We start from the raw sequence: 23,909 nt of genomic DNA on the forward strand, positions 1-23,909 counted from the left end.
TCAGGTCAGGCGCTCACTCACACGTTCACGCGCGTGCATGTCACGAGTACGAATCGCGCCTGGCGACCTACGTATCCCTCGGCCTGAACCTCGCTGAGCAGCAAGGCGGACTCGGCGGTGGTCTTGAAGCGGCCGAGTCCTACCTTGACCTCCAGCGCGACACGCGTGACCCGGTACACTCCAGTCCAGCAGCGGGGCCCGCGGCGCGGACCAAAACACGGCCGGGGACGACGGCGACGTGCTTTCTCGCGGATGACGTCACGGCCAGCAGTGCGGACTGATTCAGCTCCGCGCCCCGTCTCTCTCACACTCAGCCTGCCCCGTGAACGTGCGAGAGAGACGGAGCGCTGAGGAGCCTGAATGGCGGGATGGGCGGCCCCTGCCGGCACTGCGTAGCACTGCGTAGCCACGGCGTAGCGGCCAACTTGGAGTATTTACGCGTGGAATCTGCCGTGGGCCCCCTCGCCTCGCCGGCTGGCCGGTCTGGCTGGCCGGCCAGGCCGCGGCCGCAGTGTTGTGGTGTTGTTGTGGTGAGGATAAGGACGCGGAGGAAGGAGGCGGGCGGTGAGAAGCGCGCGGCTGGCCGTCGAGGGGCGGTGCTGCGGTGTGGCAGGGCAGGTTGACGACGATGACGTCGGCGCAGAGCGAGCAGCGCGCGCCCGAAACGCAAAAACACGCCCTTCCCCAGCCCCCAGCCCCCAGCGGGCCCCAGCTGGCGTAGTGCGTGAGGGGCGCGGCGCGGCCGGCCCGGCTCGAAGCGCCTGTGAGGTAGGCTGCGCGACGACATGTCGCCGTGCGGGGTGGCCTACCCTCGCTTCGTCGGGCGCTTCACGCGGGGCGCCGCCGCGCCGCCGCTGCTGCGCTCGGCCTCCACGGCCTGGAGGAGGAGCTGTGGGACTGGAGAGCGGGCACACTGCATGGCGAGCTCAGGCAAAGCCCTGCCCTGACCGGGTTGGCTGACGCAAATAGAACGTGCCAAATACGCACGTCGTTTGTCCTCCCGCTCGTAGATTTCTTCTCCCTCCTCTTCCTTTTTTCGGCCCGGGTCTAACCGCCGCGGAATGACTCCATGACGCGTTCGGCGAGGGCCGGGCCGACCGGGAGCGCGCCGCCCGTTGGTCCTTGTTAGTTATTGTTATTGTTGTTGTTAGTTGTTCTTTTTGCGCAGCTTGTATTCGAGCGGCGCTAAAGTGCGAACGCGGGAGGCTGTCCTCGACGCCCGGCGATTAGGGGCGGCGTTTTCGAGGCCTTTCCGCGGGGGGTGTGGTGGCGGTGACGCGTGGCTTACGTCGGTGCTGACGAGGCGATCCGCGAGGGGTGGGGGCAGCCCCTGTGTGAAACCCGCCCCTGAAGGGCTGATAACATGTCGAACAGAAACAAGTTCGAGTACCACACCAATGGCCCACTTGGAAACCGTTCCTGGACTAGGCTTGGCGGGACGGGGCCGTTGGAGTGGTGGCCGGGCCGCGCGGCTAGGCCCCAGGCCCCAGGCCCCAGGCCTCGTGGGCTCGGCGGAGTCCCGTCCCGTCAGACCGGTGGCATCTTTGATTGGCCGAGGGGGAAGGGGGCGGGGCGGGGCGGGGCGGGGCGGTCCGCGGGCCGGGTCGCCTGTCGCGGCTCGCGTCGGACCGACACGGACCGACACAGTACACAGTCGTCTGGCCGTTCTCTCGCGGTGCGCCTCGCAGTGCCTCGCAGCCGGTCCCGCTCCCGCCCAGCCCTCGGAAGGCCCCTTCGCGTAGCGCTAGCGCTCCCCCCGCAGTTCCGAGTGCAAACCAGTGGCGTGGACGGACAGTGAGCAGTGGCGGACTCACACCGGCGGATTTCACGCTCCTCATCGCCATGACGACGGACACCATGCTGCCCAGCGGCGTCGCTAGCGGCGTCGCCGGCGACCACAAGGAGATCCTGAAGCACGACCTGCCAGGTGGGTGAGAGTGCCGCCAAAGTGTGTCGTGCTGTCTGAAAGTGTCGCCGCAGCCGCCTCACGCCGAAGGATCTTTTCGTCGCTCTGTCTCGCTCGCACTCAGGGGCGGCCCGTGGCGGTGCGAGAGAGACAGAGCGACGAACCAGGCGGCTGCCGAACACCTGAGGACACACCTGCAGGCATGCCCCAGGCCGCGGCCTTGACCGTGGCACGGAGGCGTGCCTCGCGGGGCAAACCGATTGAACCACTCGACTTGGCAAACACGTCGTTGCTCTTTTTGCATGTCTTCTGCTTGACAATGTATTTCGTTGAAACGTAAACCTTTTTCGTCGAGCGAGAAGCCTTTGGGGTGATTTGCCAGTCAATGCCTTCGAATATATTTGCGAGCGCCTTTCGAGGGCGACGCTTTTGGGCCACGGCGACGTCGAAGCCTCGCCGGCCCCGCGTCTGCGAGGAACATAAATAAGTTCATCAAATATTCATGCGGGAAAGGCCGGTCTATTGATGGAGCGATTTGCCGGCTTCTGGGTGGGAAATGAAATACCCAGAGCATCCCGGCGGCAGTGTGGGAAACGTCAGACGTTCACGTGTTGACGCACTTGCCGGCCGAATGCCGCGGCCGCGACTTGACCTTCAGTGCTCATTTGGGAGATCGGTCGGACTCCAGCGAAGTGAGAAAGAAATGAAGTAACTCACTATGACGGAAACTGGTTGTGCAAATTTACCGGTGGGAGAATGTTACAACAGCGCAGTAGATTGGCGGTATGTTGCCCGGCCTGCCAAACGCGGTGCTCAACGCAGGAACACGAAAAAAAATGAGTGATCCATTTTGTTTTGGGGGTTTTCCCTCCTTTGAATTCGTTTTTTTGTTTCCATCCTGGTCCGGAGTGGAAAAAGGAGTTCCCAAACATTCAGGTTCCTCATTTTCTGATGGGAGTAGCGCAGTCGAAAAACAAAAACAGACGAAGAGGGAGGGGGCGGGGGTCCTGTAGTTCCGCCTGCGGGGGAGGGAGGGAAGGGGGGGGGGGGGTGTCTGCACTGGACGCTGGTATCACCGGCGCTCCATCAAGCAGACCCAGTCACGCCATACTCGTATCGCCGCCCCCGAAAAAGAGAAAAAGAGACAGAAAATTTGGCGCGATAAGTTTATTCGCTGTCAGGCATCCATCCGATGCGCATAGATTAACCCGCCGACGGAAACAATACGGACTGCCAGCATCGCCACGTGGGTCGCCCGCCATCCGCTGGGGGTGCCTCGCTCCGTCTCTCTCGCACCCACACGGAGCGACTCGCGAGTGCGAGAGAGACGGAGCGACGACAGCGGATATGTCGATGACATATCGCTCTGCTGGCTGGCTTCGTGATGACTTGATGGCGCGATGTATCGATATTGACGTCGGAGGGGTGACTTGCCGACGCCGCAGGGACGCCGCGGTTTTGGGGGGGGGGGGGGGGGGCAGCGCGTGGCTGATGCACTGTGTGGGTGTTGACGAATCAGGCCGTCCCGAGGCGTCTAGTATTTTCCAATGAAACAGACCAATCTTCTGCGGCTCCGCGCCGGCGGCGTTTAGCGCACGTGGTTCATTAAAACAAAATTGATAATTTGTTTGCCGTCGCCTCCCTGCATCGGAAATTTCCCTTTCCTCGGCACAGATTAAGCTGGGAGGTTTTCGTAAGAGAGAAAATACACACCGCCCTCTTTTCTCCGTTCCTCGTGGTGACGGCACCGATTGCACCGATTGCACACACGGGGGGTTGCAGTTGATTCATCTTCGCGGACCCGGGAGATGCGTCGCGTCGAGGTTCGAAGTTCGAGGCACTTGAGTTGTAGCGCTTCGTCATGGAGATTAGTGCACCTGAGACGTCGCGACCGGGCGTCTGGGAACGTCTGGGACGCCTCGACGCGGAAGTCGCGCGCCATTTTTAGCCCTCACTCTAGATCGCCACAACTTTTTGCTCTCTCTCATTTTTTTCTTCTCCTTCTTTTTGTTGTGTGCGAGTGTGTGTGTAGACTGGTCTTTCTTGCGCGAGGCTGCCGAGGCTGCCGAGGCACTGCACTGCGCCGCTCGGCCAAGTGCCTTACCTGTCATGACGAGCCTTGCCCACCTGTTCACGCTGTTCACACACCGCCTCGCCTTTCACGCCGAGACTGTCGCTCTGTCTCTCTCGCACTCGGGGAGGCGTGCCGCAGTTCCGTTGGGGTGCGAGAGAGACAGAAGACGGCTCGCGGCGTTGGTCTTGACGTCGTCGCCGCGACGCCATCCGCCACCACTTGCACGAGGGCGGTCGCCTCGCTTTGCCTCGGCGACGCCGTATTTTCAAAACAGTGCCGACCTTGGCGAGCAGTCTTGCTCTGTCTCTCTCGCTCTCTCGCGGAGCGCCCCGTGAGTGCGAGAGAGACAGAGCGACGAAAGCGCTGTCCGGGTTGAGCATGCTGGAGAAGGGCACGCGCGCGGTCAGGACGCCGCGGCGCGGACATCGCGGACATCGCGAACATGAACGAGAGCGACCACTGCCGTCTCTCTGTCTCTCTCGCACCCGCGCGGAACGACGGGCCGCCCCGTGAGTGTGACAGAGACGGAGCGACTCAAAGCGGTGTTCGGCATCGCTCCGCTGGTGGCACGCGGCACGCGGATGGCATGGCCCACGGCATGGCCCGCGGCATGGCCCCTCGCGGCGCCCGCCGGCCTGCGCTGCCCGGCCCGAGATGATGGCCGCCGATACCGTAAGCGGCAAAAAAGAGCGAGAGAGGGACAGAGAGGGAGAGAGAGGGAGAAAACGGGGATGGGTCAACACGACGCGTGCCCGGCCGGGGGCTCGGCCGCCCCGCCTCGCCCCGCCCCGCCCCGCTACCGCCCCGCCACGCAGCGCGATGCGTACTTTCGTAACGCCAACCCGGCGTGCAGTGTCGTGTCAGATAATCGTTGTTGATCCGATTCACCCGATTCCCGATGGCACTTGTGGCGCCTGTGGCGCGTCGCAGCTCGGGCGAAATAGGTTTGGTCGAGCTGCTCCTGCCATCGCGTGCGCTCCAAAACAACCGTGCGCCTTTTTTTTCCGGGCCATGCGCGCGCGAGGTTTGTGATGTCCTCCATTTTTGGAGAGACAACGCCTCTGTCTCTCTCGAGGCCTCTCTCGCCCTGTGTGACTCGGCTAAAGGACTGGAGGGAGACGTCGCCGACGAGGTTAGCTCCGAGAGGGGGCGGGGGACGTCTCCGTCCTCGTCTCCGTCCCTCCGTCATTGGCTCGATGAGCCGCCAGATGGATGCAGATGATGCGGATGGAGACGGATGTCGCTGCGTCACCGGGACGTCGCCGATGTCCCGCCGGCGTGGCGTGATGCTTCCCCCGCCCGAAGCCGCCCTCTCGTCGCTCTGTCTAGCTCGCTCTCGTGGGGCGTTCCATGCAGGTGCGAGAGAGACGGCGCAATGCCTGGAGTTCAGGTTCGATGAGGCCCAAAGTGTCAACGAACCGCCTCGGAATGAGTAGGTGACTCAGCCCAGCCGCGTACATTGTCGCAGGCCTATCCCCGGACCCCTCCCCCACGGACTATTTTGACACCGGCGCGTTGTTTGCGGAGCCCTTATCGACACAACAGTGTGCCGCCGCCAGGCAGGCCACGCCGCCGCCCTGATATAGACCTAGTCGCCTCGCTTCCTCCTGTGAGGCAAGCCGCGGGCAGGCCTCGGGGCTGGAGGAGGCCGGCGGAATCGAACCAATCGAATCCGCACTGTACTGATACTAGAGCGGCGCAGCGGCGTGGCGCAAGGACGCGACCTACTGCTGCCGCGCGGAGAGTCGTTTCGTCGCTCTGTCTCTGTCGCGCCCCAGCTGGCCCCCGGCCAGCCCCTGGCCAGCCCCTGGCCGCTGGAAAGTGAACGCGCCGTCTGCATCGAAAGATCGAGAGCCTGCGCTGGAACTGGTTGGGCTAGGTTAGGTTAGGCGCGACGGTGTGACGCCAGCGCGGACGCTGACGGGGCCTGGGCAGGCTGCAGGTCGTTTGGCAGGACGGGTCGGCCGGTCTCAGACCCGCGGGCCTCGATTGGGCCGGCGAGGGTGACAGGGCGGGGAACGGCGTGCCGCGACGCGAGGACGGCCCTTGACGCTCGCCTGACGCGTCGTCTGCTTGTGTGTTGCAGTGCTCAAGGTGACCCTGCCGCCGGACGTGGACGCCGAGGGCGACAGCTACTGGAAGCTGGACCGCCGCGACTCGGGCAGCCTGTTCTGGCGCAAGGACTCGGTGGCCTGCAAGACGTCGCGCGTCAAGTTCCTGCACGACGTGGACGTGCGCGAGTTCCACCCGCGGCCCGAGGAGCGGCTCTCGCACTCCGAGGACGGCGCCGAGGCCGAGGAGGACGACATCTACAGCGACGACTACATCCTGCGGCACGACGTGGAGCCCAGCGGCTGGATGCGCCCGTCCGCGCTGCGGCCCGCCAACCTCTTCGGCTACCGGCGGCTGCGGCTGCCGCGGAAGCGCGTCACCGGGCCCGACGGCACCGCCCCCAAGGAGTCCTCCGTCTTCATGAGCCTCGTCTGCCTCGTCGCCATCCTGGTGACGGCGTGGCTGCAGGGCTCCATCTCGCCCATCAACTTGTGAGCCGCAGTGCGCCGTGCTCCGAGACAGACTGCAGGGAGTGGAGCGCGCCGCCCGTCGGACGGACAGTCGCACGGGCGGAGCGGCCCTCCCTGACCAAGGCCTGACCAAGGCCACATCATGGCAGTGCGAAAAACCCCGGCCGGCCGAAAATGCGGACGCAAGAAGCCACCCTCCATGTCGGCACGGTTGCACACACTGGTCCCAACACCACCAGGTCCCGGCGGCTGGCTGGCTGGCCGACTGGCTATCGTTTCGCCCTCTCTGGTCAAGGGGTTATCCTATCCGCTGCGCGGTTTTGTCATTTATTGTAAATGGTGTGGCCTGGCGGTGCCTCGGCCAACGGACACCCCGCGGCTCCGCCCCACCTCAGTATGTTAAGCCGCCCGCACACGTATTTTGCACGTGTCACGTGACTGTGATGTTTCCAAGCAGGACTTTTTACTGTGTATAGTTTAGCCGCACCTGCTGTGCGCGGATTGTGTGTCTGTGTGTGTGTGTGCATGTGTGTGTGCGTTATTCACTGCATCGTTTCACCCTGTCAAATATGTATTCGTGTGTATGTGTGTGTCTGTGAGAGTGAGTGAGTGAGAGATCTCAGAGTGGTTATCAGTAAGTAGCACGCGGTCCGCGCACCCCGTCCACCCCGTCCGCCGTCCACGCGGTGTGGTGTGGGTCGTGGCACGTCCCCGTCCTCCGTCCTCGCTGCTCGCGGACCAATGCGAGCGCCGAGGACCGCGACGACGCGGTGCCCTGCCCAGGCCAGGCCGGCCAGGCCGCAGGGGAAGCGTTGGTGCGTAGAAAGCGCCCGGCACCGATTTAGCCGACCCCTGACCCGGCAGGTACGTTGCACGCGTGGCTCGACCCCGCCCCGCGTCAAGGAGTTTGGGCTTGGCCACACTACACGGCCCTTCCGGTTCAGAAAAAGAAATCGGTGAATGGGGAATGCCTGGTCAGGCCCGGCCCCCCCCCCCTCCCCCCTATTCCTGCTTCCTAATTCAGGCGCGCTTTTGCGCCGCGAGGCCTGCCTGCACCACGAGGCGCGCCGTGGCGGGGCTGATTTGCAAAGCAAACACTGGTCGCCCCCACTGCGATGCGGAGCAATGCGGAGGCGAGGGTCCGGTCACGTTGGTTCAACTCGGTGCGCCAGTCCTTCTGACGCGCACCGCGTCTTCCCTTCCCTTCCGCCTTCCGGCACTTCCGGGTCCACGACGGAAACTGCCTCGCTAACCGCAGAGCGACTCCGCATGTCGCTCTGGACGGTCTAGAGGTCTAGAGGACTCGCGCCCGCCTCCGTCCCGCCAGTCAACGAGTGACTCACCCACCCATCCCACCACCACCACCCCGGTGCACTTTGCCTCTTGTTCGCCCGCTCGCGGCAGCCTAGCCTAGCCTTGCCCGAGGGAACTTCATTATGGAAAACTGTGTCGCCTTGCCACTCGCTGGGGGGGGGGGGGGGGGGGGGGGGGCTGGTCGAACGCATGGCACGTCGCACGTGCGCCTCGTTCTCGTTTTTGGCGCTGCCCTGGCCGGCGGCCTTCCCTCGTGCATTTGGAGTCAGTGCCCGCCCCGCCCCCTCTCGCCGGTTGAGTGAATGTCATGTCATTCCCGCGACATCTCGTTCGTCGGACAGTCCGAATTCGGATCGGTCCCGACGACAGGGAGCCGCCCGCCCACTCCGCTGACGCGCGGACGCGAATCGGTTTATTAGTTCTGAACGCATATCGCTTCCTGCCGCCGCCTCGCATTGCTAAAGGCTTTACAAACAGACCCGTTCGGCAGTAATGGTCCGAGGGAATTCTTCCAAAGCTATCGTCCAACCCTCAGGGGGCCAGACAACTGTACATTTATTTGTGTGTTTACTATAGATCTGAAGTATCAATATTTATGTATTTAATTATTAGTGTAATTTAAGATTGATGAACTTGTAGGTATAGTTTCTAGTGTATGCTGTGATTTTTAGAAATGTATGTTACCTACTTGCAAATAAATTTCATCAACCAGATTTCAGAATTCTTTTTTGCTGTCCTTACTCACACTCACTTTGGAGGAGAAAATCCTGGGTGTTGATCCCAAGTACGTTAACTGAAAGATGGGGTGGTTTGTGAAAAAAAACACCACAATTAATTTTACACCTTTATTCTACCATCAGTGCTGGGAATAAAATGCTAAGGAATTAACAATTTTAAAACAGAAGTACATGTATTAGTAGCTCCATTCCGTGATGTCATTTTCAGTTTACATTGCAACAACAGGATTTGAGTTGATATGTGAAGGTTTGAAAACACTGATGGGCAGGATGCAGGGTTCAGTAATAATCATCTAAATTGTAGCCAATATAAAACATGATCCATTTCTAATATACACGTGACATTTAAATATTTATCATCCATCAACATAGAGGGAATATATACATACTAAAATTACAAAAATATCGCGACAAAGAGTTGTGTCAAGCACAGTCACTTAGACTAGGAAAGGGATAGAAATAAGGAATGCGAAACCTAGTCTTATAAGTGATCAGCTTCTCAATACTTGTCTTAACCTTGGTGTTCGCACACAATTTGACTATTGCTGCAAGGTAAGCTCACAAACAGACCAAACTTTGTTCATGTGTATAAAATCACAGCTCTGATCAACAACACTCATGTTTCACAGAAAAAATTAATGGAGTTCATCACACCTACAATTCCTCAGATGGGTACATCCTTCATTATAGGTGGGACGCAGTTCCAGGGAGCAAACATTTGTGCTAAATGCACAGTCAACAAAATAAGGTATGAATGAAAATGAGTCAAACAGTAGGATACCAAGAAAGGGTACTACCATTTAAAATTTAAAACACATCACTTGAACTCATCTGAAATAATTCTGCTATAGCAAAACAGTAACTACATTGAGATACAAACTAATTTGGATTTGGAGGATACTTGTTCTTTGTCAACAATGGCAAAACAATTAAATTCAGTCAGGTAAACTTAAATAGGAAGTGCACTTCTTTCTATTACAATTCCTCATTTCAATCAGGTTTCTTACATTTATGTATTTTTTTATACACGGTGATTCAGTGATGTTCTTCCTAAAGTTACGGGTTTAGTGAAATGCTTAAAAGCAGGCAGTGCAGTAAAACACATTGTAGCAATGGAATCGACGGGGAAACTGGGATCACAAAGACTTAAATCTAGACAACAACAGTCCACTGAAAGGGGGAGGGGAAAGTGGTTCACGTGGGACATTCTGTTAAAACTCTTGTTCTAAAAAGCCAGCCTTCACCCAAACATTAAAATAATAAATCACAATTTAAAATGAAATGCTTGTGGGTCATTTCCAAGGCAGTACCTCTTACATTGAGACACATAAATGCATCAAAACATAGGGTAGTGTGAATATTTTCTGGAATAGCTATAAATAATGTAGAGCTGAATATATTATGCAGGTATTACACATACCTCTCAATATAAACCAAAGTGAGTACGAAAAAGGGGTATGCATCCAAATAATAAATTAATATGCAGTTAGCGTTAAAAATGCTGTGAGCATGCCCCCTGGAAATGACCAATTATTAATAACACCAACAAGATACTGGCGCAGAATTTCACCAAGCAAGCTTTGGTAGTGCCAATTCCTTTGCGATCATTTTGACTAGACACAGTGAGAACCTCTTTCTTAGACTACAATAGAACCATAGACAATTAGTGGCCAGCCCAATAGATGTTCTGGCTGAAAGGTAGAAAAGAAAATAGGTTCTCACTGCACATCGTCAAAGAAATTTCACTCACACACAGATCATTATATTTCAAAATCTGTTTCATTTTCATTCCTCAACATTAATACAAAATAAAATTCAACATACATCCTATAGCAGCATGATTGGGTGGACTTAACACTACATTCAGAAAGGTTCAAAATAGCACCTTTCATTGAGAGAGACTATCGCATTCTTTCATAAATGTTACAATACAAAATATATCTTTGCAGGATAATAAAAATAATGAGAATCATTCACCACACTGCAATCACAAAATTTTCACAGTGCAATTGGTGAGTGATATGTTATACAATTGTAATAATTCATATAATAATCTCTGTGTAGGGGGTTACAATAACCACATAAAACTTATTTTTAGAGTCGATTCCAGTAAACATTAATAATAAAAACAAGCATAGCTTTAGGCTTAGGGGAAAACAATTGATACTGTACATACATTTATAATAGTATGGTAACTATCTTAACCAAATTTCACAGGCAAATAAAGTAAAACTGCAAACAAACAATTGGAACTTAACAGAGTGAGAGTCGTCTTTCAATGTTCGAAGGTGTGCTGTCTACCAAACTAATGAAAGATGTTAGTTGAAAAATTATGATAAAAGAAAATGCACCTTTAGTCTCTTGAGATAAATAAACCAGTCTTCCCAGAGAGAAGTAAAAGAGATTACAGTCGTTGACAAGACATATATTAGCAAACATACAGTCAGCTGTTAGCACCATAAGATAAACACTATTACATAAAATCAACACGTCTAAAGGTTATTGCTTTCACTCTCAGATTAAAATTTGGTCCTAATAAACACCTAATATCTTTCACAAGGAGGGATTCTATCAAGTGAGCTAGCAGCACACCAAACAGGGAAATTGTCTACAGTTACTTACATCTTCATTACAACTTAATACAAGTAAGTGTCAACTCACTCAGATAATATATTAAATTTCACTATTTGCTATCTTTGGTATACTCCTGCACCATATCCAATGTTGTTGACACCCATTGCTTTCACACAGCTGAAACCTGGGCATCCTCATCATCTGAAAACAATGAGAAAACAAGAAATAAGTATACTTATTACAAGAAAACGGAGTTTCTATCAATGCATGTCTAAGCGCTACACTTGAGCTTCTGGTGCGGATTTCAATAAAATATGAGATAATATTTTTCCATGGCTTTGAATTTTTTTTCCTTTTGCTTAGGGTAAATACCAAATGAAAGAAAAAGTAACAACACTAAAACAACTTAAACATTACTTTCGTCTTTGCACTTTGATTTGTTTTTCTAAACAGAAGAATTTCCTACCTGAAGCTCGAGTGGAAGCGATGTGGCATGAACTCACCATCCTCCTCTGGCTCGGTCAGGTAATAACCCCCAGAGACCCCTTCATGGGAATGCGCCCTCCCCAAGCGGTGGATCCTAGCCATGTGCGCAGCGACAGTGTAGGCCGGTGGCGCACGACGAGGAGGTGGCGGGGCCATGCTTCCACCTGCAAACAAGCAGCAAGTAAGCACCACCCCGAACAATGACAAGACAGACAACTTTCACAATGCAAACGTAACAGTAGCATCATACTCACTGCGAGGTGGCACTGGAGGCAAGACAGCCACAGCATGCGGAAATGGAGCGACAGACCAAAGCTTGCCTAGCAACCAAACATACCACAATGACAATGCGCATCATGCACCAATTATTCCCAATCCATAAGCAAAGCACCTTGCAAACCAAGCACCACAAATGTATAAGTGTAACCAAAGATTCCACATAAGACATAGTATAGGTTTGCTCTATCTGGTGCATCGCCCGGAAGCAGAATTAAGTTGATATATTCATTTTAAAGAGCATCATGGCAATATGAACATCTCATGCACCAAGCATATTGCTTTAAAAATTTCTGTCCACTTATAAGCTACAGGATAAACCTGATTTAATTAAGTTGTCACTGAGATGGACAGTTCAATTTTTAAATTGAGAGGCTCTTTTGGTTTATTTGATATTTGAGAGGTGAAAGAAGGATGTGATGAAATAAAGTACCTTGGAGTGCTGAGTGACGCCTTATTTGAGAGGAAGGTGGTGATCCCCCTGGGACAGAGTTAAAAGTAACTCCACCAGAACTGCTGGCTACTTCCATAGAACTGTTTGATCTGGAGTCCAACTGAGTAGAATGCCCTGAGTCACTGGAGGTAACTGAACCTGAATCATAATAAAACAGCTCAGTGGTTGATAAACGAGAACAGACAAGGCACCAAATAAAGTGTATAGAAACGCACCCGAAGTCAAAGTTTTGCGAAGCGGTAAGTTGGAAAGAGATGTCACTGAACTGCTTTCGGCAGAAAGTCGCACAGCTGGTGTGTCAGAATGCGACCGCTCATGGCTCGCTCTGGCCACCATACCAGCAAAACTGCCAGCCAAAGAGCCAGCGAGTTCTGTGCCTCGCCTAAGTGCTCCTGGGGAAAAGCCACTGGGGATGGCGACGGCTCCAGGATGCCGCGGCTGATGTGGCCTCGTCTTGCCAGGTTCACTCAGAGCAAGCATTTTCCGGACTGCTTGAGGAGAGGCGGTGCCAAATTTGGGGGCAGCACTTCGTCTCCCTTCTCCCGCAGAGGCAGAGCTGACGGAGCTAGCAGAGCTTGTGGTCGATAATGTTGGTGAAGGGTGGCGCTTGTGTCGGTGTGGTGGATTGGAACCAGGGGCAGCGCCAGCAGGCTCACATTGTAAAGACAGAGCGTGCAGCTTCTCTTCATCTCTCACTACTCGCATGTGACTCAAGTATGCTTTCACCCGACGCACCATTTGAGCCTGAAGAAAATAAAAACATTAAATGCTCTGATCAAGATAAAAATAAGGTTCAAAAGAAAAGAAGGTAGAAACAATACCTCCTCAAACATCTTTTTGGGGTTGGGCGCAGCGGCTGATTTCTTTCTTCTCTTCACAGTCGAAGCTCCAGGTTGACCTCCGCTGGCACCACTACCTGTCGTGAGTTGGTTTAGGGCGACCATCGCAGAGGAGGGTGGTTGTCCACCTAATAATAATAATGGATGAGTAACAAGGACGAAGGGCAACAAACAATGATATATCTCCGAAAACCAAAAAGTACCACCAACCTAATTCCAACATTGTCAGAAGGTCATAAGGTGAGGAGCACATATTTGTCAAAGTTCGAACTTCCTTGGCTATCATTCTCAGTTTCTCAAAGTTCACAAGCCCTTCCACCTTTGAGTCATTGCCCAAATTAATGAAAGTGAGATCTTTCTTCACAACCGGGTAAAATGGAATCTACGAGAAAAGGTATTGTTATTATTTATCCCTCACAGATAAAACTAAGGTTTGGTGCAGGCGTGTGCTACACTCACAATGGGAGGTTGTGCTTGTTCACTGGAGACAAGCTGCCTGTATTTGCTCATGTTACGAGACGGGTCCATCAGGTCCTGTAGGTCACTGAACAACCTCTGATACTTCGATGGCAATTTTTCCCAAGACATTCGCAATCTAGATACAGCACCATGACCGAGACCAGAAACAATTGCAAACATGGAATTGAAATTTTTGCACTCCTTGCATTGACCTGAAAGTTCAAAGAGATTGCATTAAAAAATGAAATTTTTTTTTTAATAAAGGCAGATTGTAAAAATTTTTTACTTACGGGCAACTTTGATAAACTGCTTTATGATCTTGAACCGCCTGACTATGTTAGGTTCCGAACATACTTCAGTGACAACCCAGAACATCTCCCGGTTTACAAGCTGTTCAAGAGAAATTATGAAGGTAAGAGAGCAAGTTTTAAGATACTTAGTTAAGATTAAGAAAGGAAGAGAGAATCGTACCTCTGCAAACTGGGTGAGCATTGGGGTACCATAACGGCTTTTGAGCTCAAACAAGTCGTCTACATACTCTGTGCTCTCTATTTGGCGGAAAATAGAAAAGTCTTGAAGAGTAAGCTGAACAGCCACTTCAACAGCATTTAGTTGTAAGAAGTGAACTTGGGATTCCCTTATGAGCTCTGGTGCCATTTCATCCGCAACAAGCGTCTCAGTAATTCCATTTGTTTTCAGGTAATACCGTGATGATAAGCCAATACGCTCTGCAAGGTTCTGCAGTTGATCTGGCAAGCGGCGTTGTTTAATTATTCCTCCCTCAGTGACAGACACTTCACAAAGGGAAAAATTGGAACTGGAATCGGTCATTCCAAATTCCTGAAGGGAAAGCATCACAACTTCATGTGCAGTTGTTTCCTGAAAATAAAAAAGAAAAAAAGAACAAAGATTGTGAAAAACTTCGCTAAAATTACAACAAACATAAAATTAAAAAATGAATAAAACCTTACCTTGTGTACAAGAAGATACTTGCACGTTTGATCTGACCTGTACACTTTCAGGACATGCTCTGGATAATCAGCTCCCCTAGGATCCTCATAACACAAACTAACCAGATCAGGGTTGCTGTGACTGTGGTACAGATTACCACCGGTGTAGTTGCTTGCACTTGCCGACCGACTGAAGGCTGAGTCATCACTATGAACAATGTCACTATGGGGGAAAGAAATATTCCAACATTAATTCTTTTCCAGTGATTTGGGAAGAACTCTAATGTTTGTAGTAAAACAATAAAAATACATACGTGATAGTATTTTTCGGCAAAATGTTCATTTTCATAAGGGCCTTCTGTAACCGTCGTTTGGGACCCAGGGTATTAAAGCCTTTGGGCCCTGCAGAATCCTTTTTACTGGGAGAATTGAGACCAAGGGGGGGTGGTGAAGAAGGGGGAGGGATCGAAATTGAATCAGGCATTGAAATCCCAAGTGATGCAGGTAGTTCTAGATTGGCATTTGTTGTTGATGCCAACCGAGCTCTTGGGTCAGCTTGGAGTCGAGCAATTTCACACATTTTGTTGCGTGACCGTGATCTTGGAGAGTTGTCTGGCATAGAGAGCATTTCCTTGAAAGCAAGGAGATTGGATTTGACAGTTATACTGAGATGGGTTGTGCCTCTCAGTATTTCCAAAGCTCTTGCATGATTAACATGCTCAAAACTCTGACCATTGACTTCCAAAATCTGATCTCCCCGCTTCAGACCAACATCTTCAGCTTTGGAGCCTTTTTCTACCTTATTGATGAAAATGCCAAATCCCCTTTCAAAGCCACCCAAAATGGAAAAATGGAGAGGCTCGTCTCGGGATGGTCTTGCCAACACAACATTTCTTGTTCTTGCTTTTGCTGCACATGCAATGTTCAATAATCGGAGCTGACCCAGCAGCTTCTCACGTTCAAGACCAGCTTCGAACATTTCAAGAAATTCCATCATTGAAGGATCTGTCTCAAAGTCTGTGAAGTGATTGTTCACCCACAAGAGAACTACCCGAGTAACTCTGTCCCTTACACTTTCTTCTTTGAACCTGGAGTGAACACATCAGAAAATTAAACTAATGCCACAAAGCACTTCTGACACATCAATTGATATATTATATACAAAGATGTCGTACCATTCCAAAAGCTGATTGGCAACTGAGAATGAATTATCAATAAATGTTCTGTGTGTGAGCAGGAAGTCCTCTACATATGTGGGATCAATAATTGAGTTTTCTTCTACTAACTGAAGCATGAGCCTGTCTGGTGTGCCCTGTTGAGTTAGAAAAACAAATTTAAGCACAAATCATTGTGAACTGAGCTGTGAGTGCTTTGTTGGAACACGGTCATAAAAATCTTACCCGAATCACTACATGTCCACGCCGGCCACCACCATCCATGAGGCCCCGTTGCTCAGTGACCAGCACTACCTGCCCGTTTTCCTCATGCCTTCTGGTATTTTCCTGACCTTGGCTCTGAATCCTGTAGTAATCTGTTTGCGTGATACACACAAACTGACAGTCATCACAGCGTGTTCGCATAACTCCTCGGTGGTAGAGTTTATCCATTGTTGGTAAGATACCAAAGCTGAATAATGATATTAAGGTTTTAATAACAGGCAGTAAAAGAAAATGTTTTCACTTTCCACAGTCCATACATAATTTAAATTTTACCTGTCACCCAAATGAAGCTGCTCTGTGTCTCCGTTGGCATGTTCAACTTCTACATGACCATTGATCAACACACTCCAGGAGTCCAGCTCTTCACCATCATTCATTACTATGGTGCCAGCCTTTTCCACAACAGCAAAGACCATAACACTACAGAGTGCTCTACGTACTGAGAGTGTCATGTTTGTGAATGCTTTCAAGTGCTGTGTGAATTCAAGGAGTGTTTCTATATCATCCTCAGACCGTTCTGAAGGATCTTTCTCCAGGCACTCCCGCACAGTATCACGTACTGTCAAACTCTGAAAAGTATATAAGGCCATGTGTGAAATAAAGAAATTGGGTAAGACATCCTCCTGGAAAATGGAGAAAGCACTATAAGGTAACTTACATCCATGCTTTCTGCAAGATCCTCTTCCTCGTCTGAGTCAACAATGGACTCGACGAGGCCAGAGAGATCAACCTCATCGGCGTCAACTGAGGAATGCACACTAGTCATGGTGTCTGAACCTGAGTATGCAGATGAGGTATCAGAGGAGTGAGAGCTCCGATTTGACTTTTGATAAAGTTCTGGCCGCGCGTTCCCAAACTAAAACCACAGAAAAACAAATTAACCAGAAGTTTGTGATTCTGATAAAGAAACTGAGGGTTTTCAAGTTTACTTACCGCGTCGTCCAGCACCAGATTGACTCCTCGGTCCATACTGGGCATTCCTCCCTGAATGCGCGGCCTTCCCCGGTAGCTCTGAGCCTCCGGGTAGTCAATCTAAATAAACCACATACATATAAAATTTATACACGCAAGAGAAAATATTGAGAAAGTTGCTTAAAGTAAGCAGGTTGAAAACGCACCACAATCATCTCAGAGGGTTCCAGCACAAAGCATTCATTGGGTCTCCTGGCACTGCCACCGGTGCGCTTGCCAAAACTGAATGAATGGAAAAAACAAACAAAGTTTATTAGTGTGTAGGAATATCTATCAGGATATGAACTGATAACATGCTGCTAAAGCCTTGAACTTAATACAAATAAAATGGGCCACTAGAAATATTGTTCAAAACATAGTCATTTATAACCAGGAACAAAGCCAACCACAGCAGTGAATGTGATTACAGTAGCGGTCACAATTTTGAGGTTAAAGTTGTCACTGAACCAACCAATACAATGCTCACAAATTAAACAAAAATGAAACAATCACACAGCAATGACAGCTAACTTCCAAACACGGCAACTATCTAGTCCCCAAACAACCTGAACTGAGCGACAAGTCCATCAAGTAAATGAGGGCAGTAAACAAGTGGTTAGGTAAGACCACAGCCCCAGCAGTGGCTCTCCCACAGAGGCGCAGGCAGCCCAGACCAGTCAGCAATTGCAAAGCAGCCACTTGCACAGAGTCACCTTGCCATCAAATCTAGCCAGGGACACAGGGGCGAGGCTATCACAGCATTCCAGATGAAATGGAAACAAACCCCCTCCCCGCCACTCCCCTCTGCGCTCCCGTCAGATGTGACACCTGCTGTGACATTTCCCGTGGTCGCTGAGGCCCCGCGGAGCCTCCCCGTACCTTTGGCTAGCATCGTGGGGTCTGCTACGACTGGGTTGGGGGCGAGATGCAGGCCAGGGCGATTTCTTATCCAGCTTGGAGGGTTAGCGGGGCCAGGCACTGGGAGGCCTGAGCAATGGAGGCGGTGCACGGAGCAGCGGAGCACAGAACGGCACGGCCACTTGTCCAGGGCGATTCCACACGCCCCTCGGGGTTCAGACCACACCCACGACAACCACGCACTCTTCCACCACACCCCCCGCGAGTGCGAACACCTCAAAAACACCCCCGATAAACAAACACAGCGAGTTCAAAACAAATATGTCTCCCAGAGGCCCGAGTCTGGAGAGAGCGAAGAGACAAGCACTCGAGAGTCACGGCGCCCTGGATCCTGCGTTTCTCTCCCGAGCCTCCAATCCGTGACGCGTGCCCTGTTGCCAGATGTCTCCGCGCGGGACAGTTTTTCGCCCAAATCGGCCCAATTTTGACGTTAACAGCGCGGTTTGGAGCGACAGACGCGTAGCTGGGGAGCGTCCGGACGCGGCGAGAGAAAGACCCCGTCGAATCGCACGGCGTAGTTCGCCCGGCGAGGGCTCGACGGTCCCGAGCGGACGGGTGCGGCCCCACCGTACAGTCGCGCAAAGCCCGCTTCGCGTCGCCCTCGCCGCGGCGCTGGGGCTCTGCGCGCGTCGATAACGTCCGGAATAGCGACCCGGGGCCTAACACGCCCTTCCCCGCGGCCCTGGACTTCCCCCGGCCTGACCCCGCCGGCCAATTTCGCGACCCTTTTCACCCGTCTCTGGACCCGTGAAAACGCACAGCGGCAACGCCGCCCTGGGAAGAGTGGGAAGAATGTCGACAACGCGACGCCACGGCCCGGCTCGGCTCGGGCCGCGAGCGCGTGTCTCGGCCGTCTCGGCCGCGCTCCGCCAGCTCCGCTCGCATCGGCGGCGTCGCGTCTCAGGGCGTCGTCGTCGTGGACGTCGCTTTCCCCCGCCTCCTCGCCGCGCCCCGCGTCCCCGCGTGCATGCAGCGGTGCGCGGTGCCGCGGCACGCCGTGCAGGGCAGGCCCACTGTCCGGCGGCACTCCGCTGCACTCCGCTGCACCGCGTCGCTGCACCTTGACGCATCGCGCCTCGCGTGCGCCGCGCCGTGCCCACCGTGCCGCCGCCAATGCAGGAATGCACCGACGCGGCACGTCCCGGACAGCACGGCGCGCACGGCGCCAGGACCAGGCCGGGACCACCACACTCGACGAGTTCGAGCAAACCGCCACCGCCGGACGGCGCGGACTTCCCTCGCCCCCGCCGCAGACAGACTGGCAGCCACACAGACGTACCTGGACCGGGGCAGGAACATGGAGCCGTCGATGAAGACGGAGCCCGACAGCAGGATGTACCAGCAGGAGGACAGCTCGCCGGTGCTGCGGACACACAGAGACACGCCATCAGTCCAATCCAAATCAGAACGCTTTTTCATTTCGAGGCGGCATCCAGACGGGCCTTCCCTTTCCCTCGGCCAGGCGCGACCCTACTCAACGCCGGGCCCGGACGACGGGCCCAACAAAACCATTGGCTACGGCCTATTAGCTGAGTGACGGGCCGGGACTGCTAACCTAAAGAGGGAAGGGCCCCGGGGGGAAAGGGAGGGGGGCAACTGGACAATTGGACAGAGGGGGTCTGGGCCGAGGCCTGGAAACTCGAAATGTCGTCCGACCGCAACACATTCTGGCTTGTTCCCTTTGGGCGCGCCAAACAGGGCCAAAGTGGTCCGGCGGGGGAGGGGAGGGGGGGAAGGGCGAGGGCAGTTGCAGGGCGGCGATGGCCCGCCGCGCCCGCCGCCCTAACGGGAGAGTCGGCCACCTCTTATTTTGGCGGCGCGCTGACCGGCACACCGGCACGCGGTCAGCCAGATTCTGGTCGAATCACGTCCAAAGTGGCCCGGGCCGGGCCAGAAGGGCCGCCAGGGCCCGGTTCGCGGCAGGCTCACTCCATCGCTCTGTCTCTCTCGCACCGCAACGGGGCGCCCAGCGATTGCGAGAGAGACAGAGCGCCCTGAATGGGCTAGCCGTCGACGTGCTCGAACGGCGCGTGAAAAAGGGCCGCGATTTGTACCCATTGCAGTTTCTAGTGCAGGACCGCGGGGGGCGGGGGCGATGCGACATGGACTCACTGGTAGAGGACGTCGTTGGCCTGGTGGCGCTCCAGCCGCGCCGTGCGGCTCAGCGCGCGCAGCGGGGCTTCCCTGCAGCCAGCGAGCGCGTCCAGCCCCGCGAGCGCGCCCTGGATCAGCTGCAAGTCCTGCGGGACGAGACAGACAACGTCACACACCGGAAATCGGAAACCAGAATGGCAAACATGGAAGTGTCCTTACGTGCAGCGTCCTGTAGTCCGGCGGCGTGCTCAGCGCGCGCAGCAGGTCGCCGTCGGCGCAGCCCTGCGCGGCGGCCGGCGGCAGGGGCCGCAGGTGGGGGTGCGGGCCGTGCGGGCCGTGGGGGCCCGCGGTGCGGGGCGGCCACCCCGACCCTCCCTCGCGCATCGCGGCACCGCGGTCGCGCTCTACGGCATGGGCGCGGGTCCCTACGGCGGCGTCCTCAGCGGCGGGGCGGCGCGCGCGCACTGACGGGGCGCATCACGCCCTCGCCGCCCTGACGGCGCACCGCGCGCAGCGCTGGGCGGGGCTGCACTGCCTGCTCACGCACACCTGTGCGCCCGCGACGACGTGGACGTGGAACACCGCAATCTGCAAACAGAGAGGCACCGCGTTAGCAAGGGCGTTAGCAGGGCGTTCACGACCTTGGCAGGGAGGACGCAATCACTCTGGGGGTTGCCTGCCTGGCTGCCTGCCTTCCGGGGGCAGCGCCGCCGAGCGCCGCGCTCGGACCTCGGCCGGCCGGCCAGGCCCGGGCGGGGGAAGTCCTTGGCCGGGCGGGGCGTGGCTGGAAACAAAGTGCTATTGTCTCGGCCTGGGCTAGGCGGCTAGGCTGGCTAGGCAGGGCACGGCTTGGCGCTTGCAGCACGCCGGCCAGGCCGGGCCGGCCGGGCCCACGAGATAGCCGGGCGAGTCCCACTGCGTCCCAAATGGATCCCATCAGCCCGCCAGGTTATCACGCCCCCCTTCCCCCGACTCCCCCGTCGAATCCTTCAGCCGGACGGCCGCCTCGACGCGCCTAGGACGCGCCCAGCGGGCCCAGCCCCAAATCCTTCCAGCCTGCCCACCGGGGCCCGGCCCACCCGGCCCACCAGGCCCAGCCCACCGTAGCGTGACGGCGCGGTATGAGCAGCGAGGGCGCTGCCGGGCGGGCTGCCTAGCCTCCGGGGGCATCATCATCGATAGGGCGCGCGTTATGCACGGACGAACGGGCCGATCCACTGCGAACGGCACCGTCTCCGTCGCACTCTCGGGGGCGTCCCGCAAGGGTGCGAGCGAGACGGGGCGACGCGGCGGTCGCATTTCCCGGCCGTGCCGGTGCGCCGCGCCGCCCCGTGCCCATCATACCCATCTTCATCTCCGCCGTTCCGGCGTGGCCACGGCAGGCCACGGCGTGGCGTTCGCCGCGAGCGGTGCCCGCCCGGTGCCCCGAGGCGTGGCGGCGTGGCGCGGAGTGCGGCCAGCATGTCACTTTCACCACGACACGAGTACGAGACCACATTCCGTAGCGCCCCCCCCCCCCCTCGTCCTCGGCGTCGTGAGCCCCCCTCCCCCGGTCCTTTCTCATCATAAAGGGACCCCGCCCAAAGGCGCGAGGTGCGTGCGGAAGGGCAGAGGGTGGACAGGACAGACCGCAATGCGGAGCAGGGCGTGCAGGCCAAGCAGGGCCCCGAGGGAAGGCCCGTTGCCGTGTCGACCTCAGCGGGCGCGACCTTCAGAGGACGGCAGAGGTCATCTCCCAGCGCCGCCGTGAATTAACCATCACTTAAACTTTTGTCGAGTCTTTGTGGGCCCAGCTGCAGCGGCCGCTGTACCGCCCAGTCGATTAAAAGCGCGATGGAAAACAGGCAGTCCGCGCGCATCGTGTGCCAATCATGAACCAGCCTTCATTGTGAAACATAAACATGACGTCGCTTTGACAGTGTACTACGCACTTGGCCGCGGCGAACGGTAGCCAAGCGGTGTGCCCCGGCACTGCCCTGGCCGCCTTGATGTGAGAATTACGCGCCTCAATGATTAGTTTCCGGTAAGGCTCGCCACCGCTGCCGCGCTGCGCCACGGGGGCAAAACCGCGAGCGGGAGACCTTGTGGCGATGGAACACTCACACACGCACAGACTCACTCACACACGCACGTGCGTGCTTCTGCCAGTGGGAGGTACGACAAAGCCAAGGCATCGCGGCGTGCGCCGCGGTGCGCCGCGTGGTGGCGCTGGGGATCGATCAGCCACAAATAAAACGAGCCCCGTTGGAGGTGGAGAAAAATAGAGACTAAAATCCATACTTAAAGCCACTTCTCTCGTTTTTAAAAAATAAATAAATGAAATAAATTATGCGTGGTATTATTTTTGTTGCGCTTTCGAGAATGTGTATGCTGAAAGTGACTCATTCTTCCAACACAGAGGCCGCTGGAAGGCGCGGCGGCCTAACGATGGACCGACTTCCTCTCTCGACCGCGGTGGCGGTGGCGGCACTGCGGTCGTACACAAAGTGGCAGCACTCGCGAGCCAAAGCGGCACGGCCGGCAGCGAAAACCGCCAAAAATGAAAACAAACAGAAAGTGTCACCATCCTGCTTGCGGCATTCCTGCGGCGGCCGGCCGCGATGCTTTGGCTGGCTTTGGCTGGCTTTGGCGACCGTGCGAGTGACGCAACGACGTCACACACGGAGTGCACGGAGGAGTACGAAGATCCCCGCGTCCGTTACCCATCGCCGCCAGGCCGCCAGGCGGGCAGCCCGAGCAGGCAGGCAGGCCCCGCCGCCCCGCCCGCCCCCGCACAACGGAGACCGGAAGCCGTGTGGTGGCTGGCCGGGCTGGCCGGGCTGGCCGGCAGGTGGCGGCGTCGTCGCAGGGGTGAGCGAGAGGAACAGGAGGTGGGGGAAGGGGAGCGGGACGAGAAGACATCCATGCCATCCAGGAGCAGCACCAGGCCGCCGGGCCGGGCCGGGCCGGAGACAGGGCGCGCGGCGGGGCGGGGCGGCAAGGACGACTTCCGCATGGAGCCGCCCCGCCCCGCCCCGCCCCGCCATGGTTGCACACATGCCGTATGCTAATGGCGACAGGGCGAACGCCTCGCCTCGCCAAAAGCGAGTGGGCCAGCGGCTCGGCCGGCGGCCAGCACTGACATCATAACTCGGCGCCAACCGCCAACCGGGCGTCACTCCGCAATCACACACCATCATCGACTGGCGTGGCCGCCAAGTCCCGACGCCACCCCGCGCTGGTTGCCTACCCGAAGAAGGCTCTTTTCCTCGCCCCGGACCACGCACCCGGCCGGCAGCAAAGGATTGCAGCGAGGCCCCACTGGAAGGGAAGCATAATCCGGTGCCGATATGCAAGACACTTTCCCTCACCGCCATTATGCAGGCCAATCCAAACATGATCTCTGTGCTCGCCGCTTGCCGCACCGGCCGGCGCCAGTCACACACACAGACACACATACAAACACAGACAATCACACACACACACAGACGGACACATAGAGCACGCCGCCGCTTTTTCATGCGGTAGTCATTTTTATACACATCGGGAACAACTGCATCGCGAAGCAGGAGAAAAGAGAGGGGGTGGGGGAAGGGGTGAGCCCCTCCCGCCGAGGGCCGAGAGAGGACACCACGTTGTCGCCATCTGGGGGGATCCTACTGTCTTTCTCACACGCAGACACGCGCGCACACACACACACACACACACACACACACACACACACACAAACACACACACACACACTTGGGCAGCAGAGTGGAGGAGGCTGCTCGCATGGCTAGCCACGCATACAGCAGAAGCTAACCCTCCTGTAATGCGCCACTTCCCCCGAGGAAAGTAAAAAGCGTAGAGCGCCTCCCGTCCGGCTCAGCAACAACAACAGCAACACGGCGGTACACTGTCTGGCCGAGTACGGCACCGGGCAGTGCAGGATGCA

The 23,909-nt window shown here is 55.4% G+C and overlaps 2 protein-coding genes across 8 annotated transcripts; one reads left to right on the top strand and one right to left on the bottom strand.

Moving 5' to 3' along the window:
• Positions 1 to 1,628: 1,628 nt before the first annotated feature.
• LOC117647108 lies at positions 1,629 to 8,529 on the top strand. Its single transcript, XM_034388632.1, has 2 exons — positions 1,629 to 1,927; positions 6,067 to 8,529. The coding sequence occupies exons 1-2, from the start codon at positions 1,843 to 1,845 to the stop codon at positions 6,525 to 6,527; spliced, it is 546 nt and encodes a 181-aa protein (XP_034244523.1). The 5' UTR covers positions 1,629 to 1,842; the 3' UTR covers positions 6,528 to 8,529.
• A 118-nt stretch (positions 8,530 to 8,647) lies between these two features.
• LOC117646896 (rap guanine nucleotide exchange factor 2) lies at positions 8,648 to 20,109 on the bottom strand. 7 transcript variants are annotated; one of them, XM_034388200.1, is made up of 20 exons: positions 20,012 to 20,109; positions 19,179 to 19,262; positions 17,149 to 17,224; positions 16,964 to 17,062; positions 16,689 to 16,886; positions 16,304 to 16,599; positions 15,992 to 16,217; positions 15,767 to 15,903; positions 14,906 to 15,679; positions 14,613 to 14,814; positions 14,113 to 14,520; positions 13,932 to 14,031; positions 13,642 to 13,853; positions 13,393 to 13,564; positions 13,165 to 13,310; positions 12,559 to 13,087; positions 12,323 to 12,475; positions 11,868 to 11,933; positions 11,594 to 11,777; positions 8,648 to 11,328 (listed from the first exon to the last, which is right to left on the bottom strand). In XM_034388200.1, exons 2-20 carry the CDS (start codon positions 19,196 to 19,198, stop codon positions 11,325 to 11,327), a joined length of 4,002 nt encoding a protein of 1,333 aa, XP_034244091.1. In that variant the 5' UTR covers positions 19,199 to 19,262; positions 20,012 to 20,109; the 3' UTR covers positions 8,648 to 11,324. The 7 variants fall into 7 exon arrangements, with proteins under 7 accessions (XP_034244091.1, XP_034244098.1, XP_034244097.1 ...); XM_034388207.1 differs by having other exon boundaries at positions 11,631 to 11,777; positions 12,323 to 12,481; positions 20,012 to 20,094; XM_034388206.1 differs by having other exon boundaries at positions 12,323 to 12,481; positions 20,012 to 20,094.
• Positions 20,110 to 23,909: the final 3,800 nt, after the last annotated feature.

The sequence above is a fragment of the Thrips palmi genome, unplaced genomic scaffold (assembly GCF_012932325.1).
Source record: "Thrips palmi isolate BJ-2018 unplaced genomic scaffold, TpBJ-2018v1 HiC_scaffold_2, whole genome shotgun sequence".
Lineage (NCBI taxonomy): Eukaryota > Metazoa > Arthropoda > Insecta > Thysanoptera > Thripidae > Thrips > Thrips palmi.